Source organism: Zeugodacus cucurbitae, chromosome 3, assembly GCF_028554725.1.
Source record: "Zeugodacus cucurbitae isolate PBARC_wt_2022May chromosome 3, idZeuCucr1.2, whole genome shotgun sequence".
Classification (NCBI taxonomy): domain Eukaryota; kingdom Metazoa; phylum Arthropoda; class Insecta; order Diptera; family Tephritidae; genus Zeugodacus; species Zeugodacus cucurbitae.
Window position 1 is genome coordinate 40,885,346 of NC_071668.1, and position 20,899 is coordinate 40,906,244.

General features: G+C 36.2%; 2 protein-coding genes across 3 annotated transcripts in view; one reads left to right on the forward strand and one right to left on the reverse strand.

Annotated features, from left to right (window-relative positions):
• The window catches only part of LOC105219897 (uncharacterized), a 201,268-nt gene that overhangs the window by 40,466 nt on the left and 139,903 nt on the right, over positions 1-20,899 (reverse strand). The gene's annotated exons all lie outside the window — the stretch shown is intronic.
• Positions 8,141-9,639, forward strand: LOC128920369 (uncharacterized). The gene has a single exon (XM_054227507.1). It carries the CDS (start codon positions 8,661-8,663, stop codon positions 9,294-9,296), a length of 636 nt encoding a protein of 211 aa, XP_054083482.1. The 5' UTR covers positions 8,141-8,660; the 3' UTR covers positions 9,297-9,639.

Consider the following 20,899-nt stretch of genomic DNA (forward strand, 5'->3'; position numbering starts at 1 on the left):
GCATGTATGCGTGCAACATATAATGTATGCTTGTTGCATATATGTATATATGTTTGTGTATTTATTTATGAATACAAATTTATGTTTTATAGCACCACAGTTTTGCTAATACTTAAAAGAATGCATGTTCAATGATAATTGAAACACGTTATTTAGGTTAATTAATGTTCGTTCTAGCCACAATCCGCATCAAAGCGAGGTTCTTCAACATATCGCTGATTTGCGCCCACGCCCCGACGGAAGAGAAGGACGAAGTGATCAAAGATACCTTCTATGAGCGCCTAGAACGTACCTATGAACGCTGCCCCCGCCACGATGTCAAAATCGTGCTTGGCGATTTCAACGCTAGGGTGGGTAAAGAAGGTGTCTTTGGCACAACAGTCGGAAAATTCAGCCTCCATGACGAAACATCACCAAACGGTCAGAGGCTGATCGACTTCGCCGGGGCCCGAAATATGGTCATCTGTAGTACTAGATTCCAGCATAAGAAAATCCATCAAGCTACTTGGCTGTCCCCGGATCGAATCACTCGCAACCAGATCGATCATGTTGTGATAGATGGACGACATGTCTCCAGTGTTTTTGATGTGCGTACGCTTCGTGGTCCCAACATCGACTCGGACCACTATCTTGTAGCAGCTAAGATACGCACCCGCCTCTGTGTAGAAAAGCGCACACGTCAACAAACACAAGGAAGGTTCGACATCGAGAAGCTGCAATCACAACCGACAGCCGAACGATTTTCTACTCGACTTGCACTCCTGCTCTCTGAGAGCACTCATCAGCATCTCGGTATAAGGGAACTGTGGGATGGCATATCAAACTCCTTACGTACAGCTGCAACCGAAACCATTGGCTTTCGGAAAAGTCAGAAAAACAGCTGGTATGATGAGGATTGTCGTCTCGCAGTGGAGAGAAAACAGACTGCCTACTTCGCAATGTTGCGATCGAACACGAGCGGGATGGGAAAGATACCGAGAGCTGAAGAGGGAAGCGAGACGCATTTGCAGACAAAAAAGAGAGAGGCCGAAATGCGTGAATATGAAGATCTCGACAAGCTGGCCGACAGGGGTAATGCTCGAAAATTTTACGAAAAGATCCGGCGACTAACTGAAGGTTTCAAGACCGGAGCACACTCCTGTAGGACCCCCAGAGGTGATCTAGTTATTGATGACCAGAGTATATTGAGTTTGTGGAGGGAACACTTCTCCAGCCTGCTGAATGGCAGTGAAAGTAAAACACCAGGAGATGGCGAACCCGATTCCCCAATCGACGACGATTTGATTTTCCATTACCCGACCGTGAAGAAATTCAAATAGCACATACCCGCTTGCAGAACAATAAGGTGGCGGGGGCCGATGGATTACCGGCCGAGCTATTCAAATACGGCGCCGAAGAGCTGAAAAGATGCTTGCATCAGCTTCTTTGCAGAATATGGTCGGAAGAAAGCATGCCTGACGATTGGAATCTCAGTGTACTCTGCCCAATACACAAAAGGGAGACCCCACAATTTGTGCCAATTACCGTGGGATAAGCCTCCTCATCATCGCGTATAAGGTTCTGTCGAGCGTACTATGTGAAAGACTAAAGTCCACCGTCAACTAACTGATTGGACCTTATCAGTGTGGCTTTAGACCTGGAAAATCAGCAACAGGCCAGGTATTCACCATGCGCTAAATTTTGGAGAAGACCCGTGAAAATAGGATCGACACACACCACCTCTTTGTCGACTTTAAAGCTGCTTTCGACAGAACGAAAAGGAGCTGCCTTTATGCCGAGATGTCTGAATTTGGTATCCCCACAAAACTAATACGGCTGTGTAAGCTGAAGTTGAGCAACACCAAAAGCTCCGTCAAGATCGGAAAGGACCTCTCCGAGCCGTTCGATACCAGACGAGGTTTCAGACAAGGTGACTCACTCTCGTGTGATTTCTTTAACCTGATGCTGGAGAAAATAATACGAGCTGCAGAGCTAAATAGAGAAGGTACAATCTTCTATAAGAGTGTACAGCTACTGGCGTACGCCGATAATATCGATATTATTGGAAACAACACCCGTTAGTTCTGCTTTTTCCAGACAGGATAAGGAAGCGAAGCGTATGGGTCTGGTGGTGAACGAGGACAAGACGAAATATCTCCTGTCGTCAAACAAACAGTCAGCGCATTCGGGTCTTGGCTCCCACGTCACTGTTGACAGTCATAACTTTGAAGTTGTAGATAATTTCGTCTACCTGGGAACCAGCATTAACAGCAATAACAATGTCAGCCTGGAAATCCAACGCAGAATCACTCTTGCCAACAGGTGCTACTATGGACTAAGTAGGCAATTGAAAAGTAAAGTCCTCTCTCGACGAAGAAAAACCAAACTCTACAAGTCTCTCATCATTCCCGTCCTACTTTATGGTGCAGAAGCGTGGACGGTGTCAACATCCGATGAGACGGCACTAGGAGTTTTCGAGAGAAAGGTTTTGCTGAAGATTTATAGTCCCTTAAACATTGGCAACTGCGAATACCGCGGAAGAGGGAGTGATGAGACATAGACATAGTCCAGCGAATAAAAAGGCAGCGGCTACGCTGGCTTGGTCATGTTGTTCGAATGGATGTAAGTGCTCCAGCTCTGAAAGTATTCGATGCAGTACCCGCTGGTGGAAGCCGAGGAAGAGGAAGACCTCCGCTCCGATGGAAGGGCCAGGTGGAGAGGGACCTGGCTTCGCTTGGTATAACCAATTGGCGCCAAACTGACAAAAGGAGAGATTCGTGGCGCGCTGTTGTGGACTCGGCAATAACCGCGTAAGCGGTGTCTACGCCAGTCAAGAAGAGAAGAATTCAAAATGCTGCGTGGAACAGTACACCGAATATTCGCGTGAAGCTAAGTGGAAACAAATTCTCAAAATACATTTTAGATGGTAACCATAAAAAACGCACGACGAAGTTGGCAGCAAACTAGGTCGGCTGCTCTTAAAACTGAGCTTAATAGATGTACAGCGGAACTAAGAACTAAGTTTGAAACTATTCCTTAAAAACATATTTGTCCAAACTCACTGTTAATAAATCTACCGATTATTTGCTCTGGAAAGCTGCAAGGAATATTAATATACAAATAAAACATGTCGCACCAATAAAATTAAACGAAACTGAATGGGCCAAAACGAATGCACAAAAAGCTGCAGTATTTGCGAATAATTTGAAAAACACATTTACACCTAAAAATGGACATGAGCTTAACCGTGAAAATAGTTGATTGGATCCACTCGTCAGCATTTCTTCAGTTGCTAGTAAAGAAATTAAAAGTCTTATCAGTAAGGCAAGGTTCAAAAAAACTCCTGAGTTTGATTTAATAACCGGAGAACTATTACGCAATCTACCAAAGAATTGAATAAAAACAAATAAGAAAAGGCTAAGTTCGGGTGCAACCGAACATTTTATACTCTCACAATTTATTGATATATTTTTAATAAGATAACACACAATTTGACCCAATTTTAAAATCCTATAATTAGGTATATGAGAGCTGGTTGAAGTTATAACCCGATTTTAACCATTTCTGGTACTGAGACACACACTATTAGAAGAAAAATATTTCCTCTGAATTAAATTAAGATATCTGAGAAATTTACCGAAATTTTCGGCGAAAAATTACCATGACTGAGGCACTGAATTCTTTATATTCGGGGTTTGAAAAGCTATAGTCCGATTTCGAAAATATTTTCCTAAGTGAAGCCACAGATGATATACAGTATTTGTGTAAACTTATATTTCGCAATCTTCATTGGTTCGTTATGAATATATTATAAAGTGAAGGAATAAGATGGAGTTCAAAATTGAGTTGCATGGGTAGTTGTCGTGGTTGTGAACCGATTTCATTCATTTTCCACACGTGTCATCAGGGTGTCAAGAAAATATTATATACCGAATTTCATTCGAATCTGTCGAGTGGTTCCTGAGATATGGTTTTAGACCCATAAGTGGGCGATGCCAAGCCCATTTTCCATTTTGTAAAAAAAATCTGAGTGCAACTTCCCTCTGCAATTTCTTCTGTAAAATTTAGTATTTCTGACGTTTTTCGTTAGTGAGTTAACCCACTTTTATTAATTTTCAACCTAACCTTTGTATGGGAGGTGGGCGTGGTTATTATCCGATTTCAACTAATTTCATGGTGTGTGGTGGGGTACGTAAGAGAACCGACTTTATATAACTTTATTGGTTTGCGAGATATATACAAATAACCGAATTGGAGGCGGGGCCACGTCCACTTCCCCAAAAAAGTTACATCCAAATATGCACCTTCCTAGTGCGATCCTTTATTCCAAATTTTCGGTTTTCGCCATTTTGTGGCCGTGGCAGTGGTCCAATTTTGCCCATATTCGAAAGCAACCCTCTCACGGTCCCAAGGAACATGTGTTCCAAGTTTCATCAAGATATCTCAATTTTTACTCAAGTTATCCGTTGCACGGACGGATGGACGGGCGGACGGACAGACAAACATTCGGATTTGACTCGTCTCGTCACCATGATCATTTGATATACATAACCCTATATCTAACTTGTTTAGTTTTTGAACAAAACTATAATACTCTCTTAGCAACTTTTGTTGCGAGAGTATAAAAATGTAAACAGTGCATTATACTTAAGATACGTTCCATCGCTTTGGAAAGTATCTGAAGTTATTATGATACCTAAGCATGGTAAACCACTATATGATGTCACATCTTATAAGCCTATATCGCTGCTGCCAGCTCTATCGAAAGTCTTCGAGAATGTTCTTATAAAGAGCTCAAATCAATCATAGGTCGAAAACACCTTATACCAGTACATAAGTTCGGCTTTCTTGATCACCATTCAACAATTGACCAGTTGTACCGAATTGTTAATTTCGTTGAAAATGCGAAAGTTTGATAGAGTGCAAACATCAGTCAATGCAATTACTAAATGGGCTTCCAAGTGGCGCATTAAATTAAACGATTCCAAATCATTGCACGTAGACTTTACTTTAAAAAAAACAATCATACCATCCCATTTATATAAATGGTACTCCTATACCACATCACAATAATGCTAAGTACCTAGGAATCACCCTAGATTCAAAGCTTCGCTGGAAAGAGCATGTCAAGAAAAAAAAGGTGCGAGTTTGATTTAAAATTTGCTAAGTTTTACCATCTGGTCGGTAGGAGATCCACGCATTCAATCGCAAACAAGCTGTTTATATATAATCAAGTACTAAAGCCAATTTGGGCCTATGGAGCTCAACTATGGGGTTGCTCAAGTCAAAACTGTATTGCCTGCATTCAGCGCTTCCAAAATAAGATACTAAGAAGTATAGTTAATGCTCCTTGGTATGTTACATCTGCTGACCTTCACCGTGATCTTGCTGTGAATTTAGTAGTAAACGAAATAACCAAACTTGCAAAGACTCACGAAACGAAGCTTATACAGCATGCAAATGAAGAGGCGTCCAGATTCACCGGAACTGCTGAACGAGAAAATCGACTGAAATTGTAAACATAAAAAAAATTAAAAACAAAAAAAAAAACACCAACGAAATAAATTATTTGAATGTATGAGTTTGTCGACCACTGCTTTACAATATATAAAGTAAGCACTAGTGAAGATATCGGAACAGAACTTCGCACAAATTATGCATTTATAGTGAGGCAGCGCCCATCTAAAAATCGCCGAAATCGGACAATAAGTATTCAAGGCCCCATATATCGACCATAGAGACCTCAGAGCTTCGAATTAATTTTTTAACGAAAATATAAGTAAGGCTCTCAGATATTTTGAAGAAATTCATAGGGAATGTTTTTCTTCTAATAATATGTCTCCGTGCCAAAAATGAGTGGAATCGGGTCATAACTTCCCCTAGCTCCCACATACTTAATATTAAGGTTTTCAAACTTTCCATATACCACCATATATGTACATATATGCCGAATTTGTGAGTCAAATTGTTTGTTATGTTAATAAAATTAAATAATGAAATTGCGAGAGAATAAAATGTTCGATGGCACCCAAACTTAGCCCCTCCTTACCAGTTTTTGATAACCTTTTAAAAAAAAAATTGACTTTTTAATAATGGACCGATTTACAACGGCTTAAAGATTAGAAGTAAGGAAAGGTTAAGTTCAGGTGCAACCGAACATTTTATACTCTCGCAATATGTTGAAGACATTTTATTAAGATAACACACAATTTGACCCATATGTTCGGTATAAAGCGTACATCCACATATGCCCCTTCCTAGAGCGATCCTTTCTTCCAAATTTTACCTTTATAACTTTATTTATGGCTTAGTTATGACACTTTATGTGTTTTTGGTTTTCCCCATTTTGTGGGCGTGGCAATGGTCCGATTTTGATCATTTTCGAAAGCAACCTCCTCAGGGCGCCAAGGAATGCGTGTTCCATGTTTCGTTAAGATATCTCAATTTTTACTCAAGTTATCCGTTGCACAGACGTTGCCGTTGGACAGACGGATGGACGGACGGACAGACAGACAGACATTCGGATTTCAACTCGTCTCGTCACCCCGATCATTTTGATATATATTATATATAACCTTATATCTAACTCGTTTAGTTTTATGACTTACAAACAACCGTTATGTGAACAAAACTATAGTACTCTCTTAGCAACTTTTGTTGCGAGAGTATAAAAACATACAAATTGTAATTAATGAACATTTGATTAGATCAGTAAACATCGTGAAAGATACTACTGAATCAGATGGGAAACAAATAATGAAATAAGTATGTTTGTATATATAATAACCAAAGAAGAAAATAAAATAGACGGAATTTTTTTTTATAATGACCAAATGAACAAACTAAAATTAATAGAAAATTAAGTTTAAGTATGTAAACTGGGGAAGAAATGGAAACATATGAAATTGATTTTTATAAATTAAAAATAGAAAATAGTAGGAGTAGTAGTATATGTCGGAGTTAACTGAATGTGTACGGTTGTGAGTGTGTGTGTGAGCATATGGGTATGCTTTTTAGGCACACCACTGTATCCTAATTTCATGATAGTGACTGTCATGTGTTGCATCATCTTGTAGTCCTGTTATGTTTGATCGTGCGTATTCTTGTAGTTCTGAGAAGAACCGTTATAGCGAGGCGACAGCGTGTCGCAAGACAGTTGCGAATAAATTAAGTGCCGTGGAGACGATCAAATAATTGCTTCAAACACTTTAAGTGTGTTGGTGTCGTCGGCTCTCGTCGGCTACACGTACGCTACACCGACCTGTTGTCGGCTCTGTTCGATGAAAATCAAAAAATTTTGATATTTCTATTTGACGGACGATAATTTGATCGTCTCCACTCATGTTTGACAAGCATGAGCTCATTTGCAGGGAAGATTTCAAGCTGAGAGGACATAGAAAAGTGAAGTGAAGCGAAGCAGAAAAAAAGTGAATTGAAATAAGTCTGAAATTTTAAAATAAATACATCAAATCAAATAAATTAAAATAATAAAATAAAATAAAGTAAAATCAGATATAATAAAATAAACTGAGATCAAATATATTAAAATAAAATAAAATGAAATGAAATAAAATAAAATAAATTAAAATAATAAAGTAAAGTCAAATATAATAAAATAAACTAAATAATATAAAATAATACAAAAATGGAGAAATTTTTTTTCATAAGAATTGCAGCACATGCCAATAATAGATAATCATCATCCGACGATGACATGATGACCGTTCGTTACGAGCTCAAAACTAAACTGATGTTTGACGTGTTAATTTGAACGTTTGCGGGCAACACACGATTGAACATCACTAACACATATGCACTGTTTGACGCAATTATTTGATCGTCTCCAGGGCACTTTAGAGTCGAGTGCGGTCGAAACTCGCTACGCTTAACATTGTCTCGGTACAAGTGCATATTAAATTAACATAGACAAAGTAGACCTTGTGAAATAACGATGAATAGTGAACAGTGTGATTTAACATCACACGGAAAACATAATAAAAGGCAGTGCCTTGGTGATGGTATTGAGTGTAGCGATGGAAGGTAGTGCATCGCAGTGGCTTTCGCAAATTTGTTATCCAGACATAATTTGGGCCGAATTCAAAGAACTTTTTGTTCAGCGTTTTACTAGTGAAAAAACACCAGCGGCTATGTTCCTGACAATGTTAACAATTTCTCCGACCGAAGGTGAATGTCTTTCAATTTATGCGAGCCGCATGATGACGTCACTTACAGCGAAATGACGTGAGATGGACGTGGAGGAGATTGCAGTTTCGGTGACACTGGCTAAATTAGCTCATTTAGATAGCAGACTGCAGCGCCTGACCTTTACTTCAAAGGTGCACACCAGAAGTGAATTACAAACCGAGATAAAGGCATTTACATTTAACAAAAGGAAAAATAAGCAAGACGAAATCTCTCTACCAGATATAAAGAGACAGAAGTTGACAACAATAAAATGTAATTTCTGTGGGAAGCTTGGCCATAAGATGGTGGAATGTAGAGAGAAACAATAACAAAATTATTCATCACACGCTAAGATAAGTAAAGGCATAACATGCTATAAATGCGGTGAACTTGGCCACATTTCAACCTATTGTAATAAGCCTAAATTGGACAAGGCCCAGGATACACGTCGGATAAAAAGAGTGGAGCTGTGCGAGGTGGTGGAGCCCAAAGGCGAGATGGTGCATCATGGTGAGACAACTTTTGATTCGGGAGCGGAATGCAGTCTAATAAAACAAGAGATAAGTATGAAGTTAGATGGGAAAATAATTAATAATGTAGTGATACTGAAAGGTATTGGCAATGACAGCATTTGTAGAACATTGCAAATACTTAGCAACGTAAATATTAACCATCATTGTATTGAAGTATTATTCCATGTCGTGGACAATGAGTATTTCAAAAATATTATTGTTATTGGAATATCAATACCAGGAAGATTCGAAATTGTAAGATCAAAAACTGTAAACTCTTGTTCAAATTATCAAAAATTTTTCAAGTTAAATACTGATCTCGTTGGGGAAGATAAGGATAAATTAAAATCTTTACTGGAAAAATATTCAAAATCTTTTGTTGACGGGATTCCTTTGTCTAGAGTTAGTTCGGGTGAAATGAAAAATAAATTAGTAGATCCAAGAAAAGTTGTTCAAAGAAGACCGTATAGACTTAGCCCCAATGAAAGAGAGTTAGTACGAGATAAGATCAAGGAACTATTGGAATGTAAAGTTATAAAACCAAGTTACTCACCATATGCAAGTACTATAATGCTTGTTAATAAAAAAGATGGCTCCCATCGTTTGTGTGTTAAATTCTAATACGGTCTCAGATAGATATCCTTTGCCCCTTATATCAGACCAGATAGCCAGGCTTCATGGAGCAAAATATTTTACATGTTTAGACATGGCAAGTGGATAGTACCAAATTCCCTTGCACGATGATTCAGTAAAGTGTACTGCTTTTGTAACTCAAGACGGACAATATGATTTTTTGGCAATGCCGTTTGGGCTCAAGAATGCGCCATCAGTTTTTCAGCGTACAGTGATGCAAGCACTAGGAGACTTGGCAAATACATTCGTGGTTGTTTATATGGATGATGTAATGGTGGCTGCTTCAACGAAAAGTGAAGCTTTGGAAAGGTTACAGATTACTCTTGATTGTCTCGCGAAAGCTGGATTTTCCTTCAATATAAAGAAGTGTTCGTTTCTTAAGTCAACAATCCAATGTTTGGGATATGAAGTAAGTTCAGGTGAAATTCGTCCGAATTCGCATAAAATTGCAGCGTTCACTACCTTACCACCTCCTCAGTCGGTATCTACATACCTTACGACAATTTATTGGGTTAGCATCTTAGGAGCCATCCATAAATTACGTCACACCTTGAAGGGGAGGAGGGTATCATTCAGAAGAGACATTGTTTGTGACATCACAGACAAATTCGTTTCCCGCTCTGCTGCACTCCTGGGTGCTAGACCACTGGCTGCTCTGTACCACGCCGATCACGCAGCAGCATAATTAAGTATCTATTATTTCTTGACTAGTCATTCGTTGTCTCTGTACTTTGATATTTAACTAAATGTTGATTTTATTAAAGATTATTCAATAAATATAAGAATAAAAAAATAACCTGTTTTTTTTTATTTTATGATAAATCGATAAAATTGGAAAATGGGTGACGTCACGCCAGAGGGGGTGAGTTCAAAATGTGACAACTTGTGACAAGGAGGGGGGGGAGGTGTTAAAAAGTCCTTAAATTCGTGTGACGTAATTTATGGATGGCCCCTTATTTTAGAAAATTTATTAAAGGATTTTCTTGTTTTATGAAGCCGTTATATCTTCTGACTTCAGAGAAAAATGAAAATATTTGGAGACCTGACCATGAATTAATAAGACAAAAAGTTATTTCTATTCTTACACAAAAACCTGTATTAGTAAATTTTGATCCGCAGTATCCAATCGAATTGCATACTGATGCAAGTGCTCGTGGATATGGTGCCATCTTATTGCACAAGATCAACAATAAGTCTCATGTCATTGAATATTTTAGCAAGGCTGCTGAGTCTCGGTACCATTCAAACGAATTAGAGATCCAGTTGTTTTGTCTATTAAACATTTTCTACATTACTTATGGGGTAGAAATTTTGTCGTATTTACTGACTGTAACTCACTTAGAGCATCAAAGAGTAAGCATGACCTGACTCCCAGGGTACAAAGATGGTGGTCTTATTTACAGTCGTTTACATTCGACTTACAATACAGAGAAGGTAAACGAATGACTCATGTTGACTTCTTTTCGAGAAATCTGCCTTCATCTGATTTGATTGTTACAACTTCCAAAGTTCCTGAAAAGCAAGTTAATTTGACAGAAATACGTGAGCGTCAAAAATAAGTAAACACCAATTTTACTTATGTTCAAGTCTTTATTACAACGAAGTCTTTGGATAAAAAAAAAAAATTTGTTTAGGGAATTCAAGGCTTATATTATAAAAGTTTAACTCAGTACTAATAGTAAACAAAAACCAACAACAGAAAAAAAAATTCACTTAAACTAAAAATACTCCATTTCTTTCGCGTCAAAAAAAAGTAAACAGGTGCAGCAAAACTTGTTTTTTTTTACTTCTTATTCCGGGAATCACCAAATTTTCTTTGGAAATTGTTACTAGTCAAGCATGAGGGTGTAGTAAAAAATATTTGTAGTAAAATATTACATTTTTACGGTTTATCAATCGTCAATATTTGCAATGGGTAAGCAAACAACCACTGAAACGAGAAAAATCATTTTAGATTTAAATAAAAAAGGCGAATCTTTGCGAAAAATTGGAGAAATAGTTGGAAGAAACCACTGCACAGTAAAAAAAATTATTGATAAATATCCTAAACATAAAATTGTTGAAGATTTAACGCGGCCCGGCCGAACAAAACGTCTTACCGACACTGAAGACCGATCAATAGTTCGAGAAGTAAAAGCTAATCCTGTTTCAAGCGCTGTTCAAATTGCAAAACATATAGCGGAGACATCGGGTAAACCCATAAGTGCCAGTACAATCAGGAGAACACTGCACAAAAGCGGTCTTCATGGTCGAGTACCACGCAAAAAGCCTTACATATCAAAGAGGAATCCACAAAGGCGTTAGGAATTCGCAAAAAAATATATAAATGAACCTGTAAACTTCTGGAATAACATTTTGTATACGGACGAAAGCAAATTCGAAATATTTGGATCGAAAAAACCTCCTAAAATTTGGAGACCAAAAAATAAAGCCTTTGATGATAAGTGTGTTACTAACACTGTAAAGCATGGTGGAGGATCGGTTATGGTCTGGGGCTGCATGGCAGCATCTGGTGTTGGAAATTTAGTCTTTATTGAATCCACGATGAACAAATTTGATTACCTAAATATTTTGAAAGCTAATGTTGCCCCTAGCATTGAAAAATTGGGACTTTCATGGAACTGGATTTGTTAGTGAGTGGCTGTTATATCGAACACCAAAAACTCTGGATCACCCTCCGCAGTCCCCAGACCTTAATCCCAATGAGCATCTTTGGGAACATCTTGACCGAAAAATCAGAATGAGGACCATTTCTAGCAAGGAGGACCTAAAAAAGGCATTAATGGACGAATGGACCAAAATCTCTTCAGAAGTTACAAAAAATCTTGCAGAATCCATGCCTAGAAGATTAAGTGAGGTGTTGAAGTCCAAAGGAAAGCAAACGAAATACTAGAATTTATATAAATTTAGTTTTTGTACATAGATTTTATCTTTTTTGAAACATGTTTACTTTTTTTTTGACGCGAAAAAAATGGACTATTTTTAGATTAAGTGAATTTTTTTTTTCTGTTGTTGGTTTTTGTTTACAATTAGTACTGAGTAAACTCTTATAAAATAAGCCTTGAATTCCCTAAACAATTTTTTTTTGTTTTTATCCAAAGACCTCGTTGTAATAAAGACTTGAACACAAGTAAAATTGGTGTTTACTTATTTTTGACCCTCACAGTATCTAGTAATTGGCTTTTGGCCGAACAGCTCCAAGATCCTGAAATAGTTAATATCGTAAATAAATTGAAGGAAGATTCTCTTCCCACTCTTCCCAAGGACATTGCAAAAACTTATGAGTTGAGAGCAGATATTTTATATCGAAAAACTCAGAGAAATGGTAGAACTCGATCTTTATCAATTGTTCCCCGATCATTTAAATGGTCTGTAATAAAACAAATTCATGAATCCATCATGCATTTAGGATGGGAGAAGACACTAGATAAGGTCTATGATTATTATTGGTTTGATAACATGGCCAAGTATATTCGAAAATTTGTTGAAAATTGTATTACTTGCAAAATGCCAAAGTCTTCTTCAGGTTAAATTCAGGCTAGTCTCCATTCGATACCAAAAGTAAGCACACCTTGGCATACTATCCACATTGATATAACTGGGAATCTTTATCAATTGTTCCCCGATCATTTAAATGGTCTGTAATAAAACAAATTCATGAATCCATCATGCATTTAGGATGGGAGAAGACACTAGATAAGGTCTATGATTATTATTGGTTTGATAACATGGCCCAGTATATTCGAAAATTTGTTGAAAATTGTATTACTTGCAAAATGCCAAAGTCTTCTTCAGGTAAAATTCAGGCTAGTCTCCATTCGATACCAAAAGTAAGCACACCTTGGAATACTATCCACATTGATATAACTGGGAAGTTGAGTGGCAAGTCTGATCAAAAGGAGTATATCATCGTTCAAATTGACGCTTTTACTAAATTTGTGTATCTAACTCACACGCTTAAAATTGTATAAATGCCGTAAAATCAGCTGTATCCTTGTTTGGAGTACCAAACCGCGTAATAGCAGACCAGGGTAGGTGTTTCGCCAGTACTATATTTAGCGAATTCTGTTCACAACAAAAAATAAATTTACATTTGATTGTGACCGGTGCAAGTAGAGCGAATGGACAAGTCGACCGCATATGAGCAGCTTAAAGAACTTATTAACTGCAGTTGAGACCAGCAGCCGGTCTTGGCAAGATGCATTGGGAGAGATTCAGTTAGCTTTAAACTGTACGGTTAGCTGAGTGACAAAGGCAAGCCATTTGGAATTGTTTATAGGCAAGGTTGCCCGCCCGTTGGGGTTGCTTCCACCTTGTGACAATTTCCAAGAGGTTGATTTGGCAGAAGTAAGAGCACAGGCAGTTCAAAGTATTTCAGCTGCAGCCACATATAACAAGGCGCGATTTGATAGAAACAAAGCTAAAGTTGTTGGATGCAAAGTTGGAGATTTTGTGTTATTGAAAAATGAAGAGAGGCATCAAACAAAGTTAAGCCCAAAGTTTAGAGGACCTTTTCAAATAACTGAATTTTTAGAGGGGAATAGATATATATGCTCAGGTCATTGACAAATAATAGGAAATATAAATATGCTCACGATGACATAAGAAAAATGCCAGAGGAGTATGTACCAGTTGAATTTGAAAGTTTTGAAAAAGACTTAAATGAGGGGATTATGAGAGAAACTGTTGAAAGAGACAGTAATGAAACTGTTGAAAGAGACAGTAATGAAGCTGTTGAAAGAGACAGTAATGAGGCTGTTGAAAGAGACAGTAATTAACTGTTGCAAGAGACAGTAATGAAGCTGTTGAAAGAGAGTAATGAAACTGTTGAAAGAGACAGTAATGAAACTGTTGAAAGATACAGTAGAAAAGAAGGATGAAATGATTTGAAAGAAACTGTAATGAAATAGAAACTAATAAAAGAAATAGATGGCTGAAGGGCTAATAATGAAATTTATAATAATAAAGTAAGCACAAGTGTAAAACAATTTTTTTGATCATGGCGTGTGGCGCATTGATATTATAATGTAAGGTTGATGACAATGTAAAATGAAGTGTAAGAAAATAGAGTTGTACTAGATTAAGAAAGTAAGTTAAGAAGATACTTTAATTTTTTTTGTTTGAATGATTGTTTGAATTAGTTTATATTTTCTGAATTAAAAAGTATTAAATGAAAACAAAGCGTTTTAATAATGTTGCACGAGGTCGTGTAATGGTCAGGATGGCCGTGTCGGAGTTAACTGAATGTGTACGGTTGTGAGTGTGTGTGTGAGCATATGAGCATGCTTTTTAGGCACACCACTGTATCCTAATTTCATGACAGTGACTGTCATGTGTTGCATCATCTTGTAGTCCTGTTATGTTTGATCGTGCGTATTCTTGTAGTTCTGAGAAGAACCGTTATAGCGGGGCGACAGCGTGTCGCAAGACAGTTGCGAATAAATTTGAGTCGAGTGCGGTCGAAACTCGCTACGCTTAACATTGTCTCGGTACAAGTGCATATTAAATTAAAGTAGACCTTGTGAAATAACGATGAATAGTGATCAGTGTGATTTAACATATACAACAAGTAAGGAAAGGCTAAGTTCGGGTGTAACCGAACATTTTATACTCTCGCAATTTATTGAAGAAATTTTATTAAGATAACGCACAAATTTACCCATAAATTCGGCATAAAGTTTAATAGAACAACGAAAATCGTCATATATAGATATGAGGGCTGAGGTAATTCCTGAACCGATTTAATTCTATTTCACCAGCAAGGGACACTATATCCAATACTATACGCTCACTTAATTTTGCTAAGATATATCACATATTAACCAATACATATATGCGTAATAAAGCCCAACGAATTTTTGAAAAACCTATAATTAGGTATATGGGAGCTAGGAGATGTTGTGACCCGATTTTAATAATTTTTGGAACAGAGACACACTATTGGAAGAAAACAATTTCCTCTGAATTACATTAAATTAGCTGAGAGATTTACCCATATTTTCGGTTAAAATTTAACCTTAGGCGCTGAGTTCAACATGTTCGATATCTGGGGCCTTGAAAAGTTATAATCCGTTTTCGACAATATTTTCACAAGTGATGCCACTGATCATATACTGTATTTGTGTACAGTTTTATTTCGCTATCATCATTGGTTCCTAATGTATATATTATAAAGTTAAGGATTCAGATGGAATTCAAAATTGAGTTATAAAGAAAGTAGTCGTGGTTGTGAACCGATTTCATCCATTTTCCACACATGTCATCAGGGTGTTGATAAAATATTATATACCGAATTTCATTGAAATCTGTTGAGTAGTTCCTGAGGTATGGTTTTTGACCCATAAGTGGGCGATGCCACGCCCATCTTCCAATTTGTAAAAAGATCTGAGTGCAGCTTCCTTCTGCTATCATTTCTGTGAAATTTTGTGTTTCAGACGTTTCTTGTTAGTGAGTTAACGTACTTTTAGTAATTTGCAACCTAACCTTTGTATGGGATATGGGCGTGGTTATTATCCGATTTCTTTCATTTTCGGACTGTATAAGGAAACGGCTAAAAGAAACGACTACAAAAAGTTTGGTTTACATAGCTTTATTTGTTTGCAAGATATATACAAAAAACATATTTGGGGGCGGGGTCACGCCCACTTTTCCAAAAAAATTACATTCAAATGTGCCCCTCCCTATTGCGATCCTATGTTCCAAATTTTGTTTTCATAACTTTATTTATGGCTTAGTTATAGCTCTTTATGTGTTTTTGGTTATCGCCATTTTGTGGGCGTGGCAGTGGTCCGATTCCGCCCATCTTCGAACTTAACCTTCTTATGGTGCCAAGGAACACGTGTTCCAAGTTTCGTTAAGATATCTCAATTTTTACTCAAGTTACAGCTTGCACGGACGGACAGACGGACAGACAGACATCCGGATTTGAACTTTACTCATCACCCTGATCACTTTGGTATATATAACCCTATATCTAACTCGTTTAGTTTTAGGACTTACAAACAACCGTTATGTGGACAAAACTATAATACTCTCTTTAGCAACTTTTGTTGCGAGAGTATAAAAATTAAAGAATAATATTTGCACTTTAGATACCAAAGACATTTTTTCAAACTAAAATTCAACCAAAAGAAAATTTGTTACCAAAATTGGACAAAATTATTTTCGAAAAAACAAAGCATTTAAAAATTATAAAATGTAAGAGCTGTAAATTTTCAAATATTTGTGAATTTATTAATAAGAAATGCCAATAACGATTCATTAAAACACTACTATAACAATAAATGAAGGGCTAAGTTCGGGTGTAACCGAACATTTTATACTCTCGCAATTTATTTATTTAATTTCAATAATATAACACACAATTTGACCCACATATTCGTCATATATATCGTATAAAGTCCATAGAAGGTTTGAAAACCCTAATCTTTAGTATATGGGAGTTAGGTGAAGTTATGACCCGATTTCACGTATTTTAGGCACGGAGACATATTATTAAAAGATATATATTCCCACCGAATTTCTTCAAAATATCTGAGAGACTTACTTATATTTTTGGTAAACAAAATTAGAAGCACTGAGTTCTTACGTTCGATATATGGGTCCGATTTTGTATTTGTGCAAAGTTCTGTTACGATATCTTCACTAGTGCTTACTTTATATATTGTAAAGTAAACAATTCAGATCGTCTTCAAAGTTCTGGTATGTAGGAAACAAAACTATATTATTTGCCAGAACTGCGTATTATTTTTATTTGGTAAAAATTTTACGGTTAATTGCTAAATCAGGCCTTATTAGCAATTAAAATGTTATATTTCAAGATTAACAATGGATTTGGATGAGGTTTTAATTGAATAAGTCCGTAACCGTCCACTTCTGTATGATCTGGGGCAAAAATCTAAGAAAAAGACTACGACTGGAATAGTGATGAGCGATTCAGCACCGGTGATTTTTTTACTGTGATTGAAAAATCACATATAGCAACTGTGATCAACTTTTGTAAATATCAGTGATTTACAATCGCAATTGCAGTTCAGTAATTTGAGTTCGATCACAGTAGCTATAGAGAAGTTCAGTGTTTTTGTTCGATCACAGTACATATAGGAGTTCAGTAATTCTAATTCGATCACTGTTCGAAAAGTAACAATCACTGTTCAGTAACAATACCAGTTCGAAAGTAGCAGTCACTTTTCAGTAACAATATCAGTTCGAAAGTAGCAATCACTGTTCAGTAACAATATCAGTTCGAAAGTAGCAGTCACTGTTCAGTAACAATATCAGTTCAAAAGTAGAAATCACTGTTCAGTGATCACAGTAGCAATTTTAATTGCGATTTGGATAATTTTGGGTATGGTGATTACAAAATCAGTTAAATGTAACCAAAATTGTTTAATTAGTTAATTGTAATTACAAAAGCAGGTAAATTTTGGATATCGTTAAAATTAATAATAATAAAAATGTAAATGTAAAAAATTAAAAAAAAGTGTGGAGGACAAGTACTCATAAATTCGTTTTTTTTTGTTGTGATCGCAATAGCAATATAAAATCACAGTGATTTAAAAATAGCAATCACTGAAATCGCAGTGATAAGTAGCAATATCGCTCTTCACTAGCCTGGAAGGAGGTTGCAGTCCACACGTAATTGAGTGATAAGTAAATTATAGAAAGACTAGATAAAATTCTTACGTCCAATTCATTAATAGAAATGCAGTGCAAGAGAAGGTAGGTAATTCGAAACCGTGGAGACAGGGGAGTGTGTAATCCACAAAAATTTTTCACTTTGTTAATTGAATTTTAATTTTGTTTGTTATTTTTTCTTTTTTTTTTTGATCTTTCAGGTACGCGAGTATAGGTACTTGTATTAAGATATTAGACATTAAATTTAGTATCAATTTATGCATTTAACAAATATTGAAAATTCTTCAGGTTTACGTGCTTATATCAAACTAAACATATTAAAAGTATATTATAATAACAAAAAATAGGAAAATAATGTGAAAAACACTTCACAAGGGGTTATAAAAATGTCTGTCAAAATTCCAATTTTTACTTTTTTTGTCTTTCCTTCGTTCAAGCACGATATTATGGTCTTACCTAAAAAACTTGTTTTTATTTTGGATGATCCTGTCAGGAGTTATGCTGACAACGCGGATACACCTTCTTCCGAAGGGTCACCGGAAATGATGTCACAATCGACGAGTTTTAATTTTTTTTTTTTGAAAATTTTAGAAATTATTCTTTAAATACTTATGTATCTATAAAAAAGAAAAAAGTTTGAATTAAATAAATGATTTGTTACAAAGAAAAAAATATTGAAAATAGGTTTTTTTTTGCCAGACAAAACCCATGTAACCCCTTAAGAAGTAGAAGCGCAGTTATATCGTTTTTCATCTCTCTCCACTACACTAGACAAAATTGTACTGTTTGTCCTATTATATTATTTATGAAACCTACTCTTTCTCAAAAAAGTTCTACTTTAAATTGAGATTCGATTACATTCGAATCAAGTACCAATTAAGGAAATTGGTCAAGGCAAAATTGAAAAAAACCTGTTCATTTATTGGATATAGCTTCGCACGGGTTTAAACAAACATTTCAAAAGTTATAAACTTTTACATACTTATATTCATATGTACATATAATATATATGTATATATAAATATATATGTACTTTCTCGTTTCTTGCGTGTGTTCATTTTAAAAAAGTAAAATGAGAAAATTCGAACATGAAATTATATTTTATTTGCAATTAGCTAAAACTTGATTGCGATGAGCAAAATCGGACAACTGCCACGCCCTCAAAATGGCGAAAACCGAAAACAATAAAGTGCCACAACTAAGCCATAAATAAAGCTATGGAAATAAAATTTGGTATGAAGGATCACACTATGAAGGGGCATATTTGAATGTAATTTTTTTGGGGAAGTGTGCGTGGCCCCTCCCCCTACTGAGTTTTTTGTACATATCTCGCAAACCAATAGAGCTATATAAACCAAACTTTCTGCAGTCGTTTTTTTTAGCCACTTCCTAATGCAGTCCAAAAATGAAAGAAATCGGATTGTCCCACGCCCTCCTCCCATACAAAGCTAGGTTGAAAATTACTAAAAGTGGGTTAACTCATTAACGAAAAACGTCAGAAACACTAAATTTCACATAAGTAATGGCAGATAAAAGCTGCACTCAGATCTTTGTACAAAATGGAAAATGGGCGTGGCGTCGCCCACTTATGGGTCAAAAACCATATCTCAGGAACTACTTGACCGATTACAATGAAACTTGGTTTGTAATAGTTTCCTTACATCCCAATGATATGGTGTGAAAATAGGCCAAATCGCTTCACAACCACGCCTACTTCCTATATACCAGAATTTTGAAGACAATCTGAATCGTTTACTTTACAATATATAAAGTAAGCACTAGTGAAGATATCGGTGCAGAACTTTGCATAAATACTATGTTAATAGTGTGGCAGCCCCATTCTAAAAATCGCCGAAATCGGACCATAGGTTTTTAAGGCCCCATATATCGAACACGAGGACCACGCTGCTTCTAACCTAATATTATGGTTTCCAACTTTTAATGGACTTTATCTATACTAATTATATAAAATCGCTTATATGAAAAATGTTTGTAACGGCTAATCTCCTAAAGTTCTGAAGCGATTTTTATAATTTTTTTTTTTAAATAAAGCATTTGCTCTAGGCTCGCGAGTGGCATATTTATTTTTTTAATTTTCCGAAATCAAATCCTTTTTCTTTCGGGTTGAAGTTTTTGAAAAATCAAAAATATTGCAAGCATAAGGTTTTTCGTTCACCAAACGCAGTCTACAGCGAAGCGCGCTTTGTGTGTGTGCGTGTGCTCTTTATCGTCTGCGGCACGCACTCTCTCTCTCTTCCATCTCTGCACATCTTTTCCAGCATAACGTAATGAAGTACAGTACATACATATGTATGCACTCTCTCTCTTCCATCTCTCACATCTTTTACTACATAACTTATTGAAGTAAAGTACAAAGCAAAAAAGTTTGCATATATAAATGATCGCAGAACAAGTGAAATAATGCTAAACAGCACAATCAAATGCTCGTATAAATTGCCGTATGTATGCATGTATATAGATATGTAAATACAGTGTCAACTATATTTGCTCTGTTTTACAGTTACTTATTTTGCAGCAACGCACCGTTGCTTGAATTGCTTTTCTTATTGTCTTTGTACTTTTTTCTAACAAAACACATCTATCTTCTTCTTCTATATAAATAAAAATGGATCTTCGAAATGTATGTACGCCCATAACTTTCGAACGATTGCACCAAATCCGATGATTCTTGGTTTTATAAATTCTTTATTGTTAGGACAAGGTTTGTATGTTGAAAAATTATAAAAAAAATAAATAGTGAAGTATTAAAAAACGCATTTAAGAAAAATTAATTAAAAATGAATCGCAAAATGTGTTGCTAAGCGCATATCTCGAGAACAGCTGAACCGATTTCGCTAATTCTTTTTTTGCAATATTCCTTGAAGTATAAGGTCCTGAAAAAGTCTAAAATCCACACTTTTTTAAATTCTCATACATACAATTTCTAATCTATA

Excerpts from the sequence above, each read along its gene's own strand:
- LOC128920369 (XM_054227507.1), top strand. The coding sequence starts at position 8,661 with ATGGTGCATCATGGTGAGACAACTTTTGATTCGGGAGCGGAATGCAGT.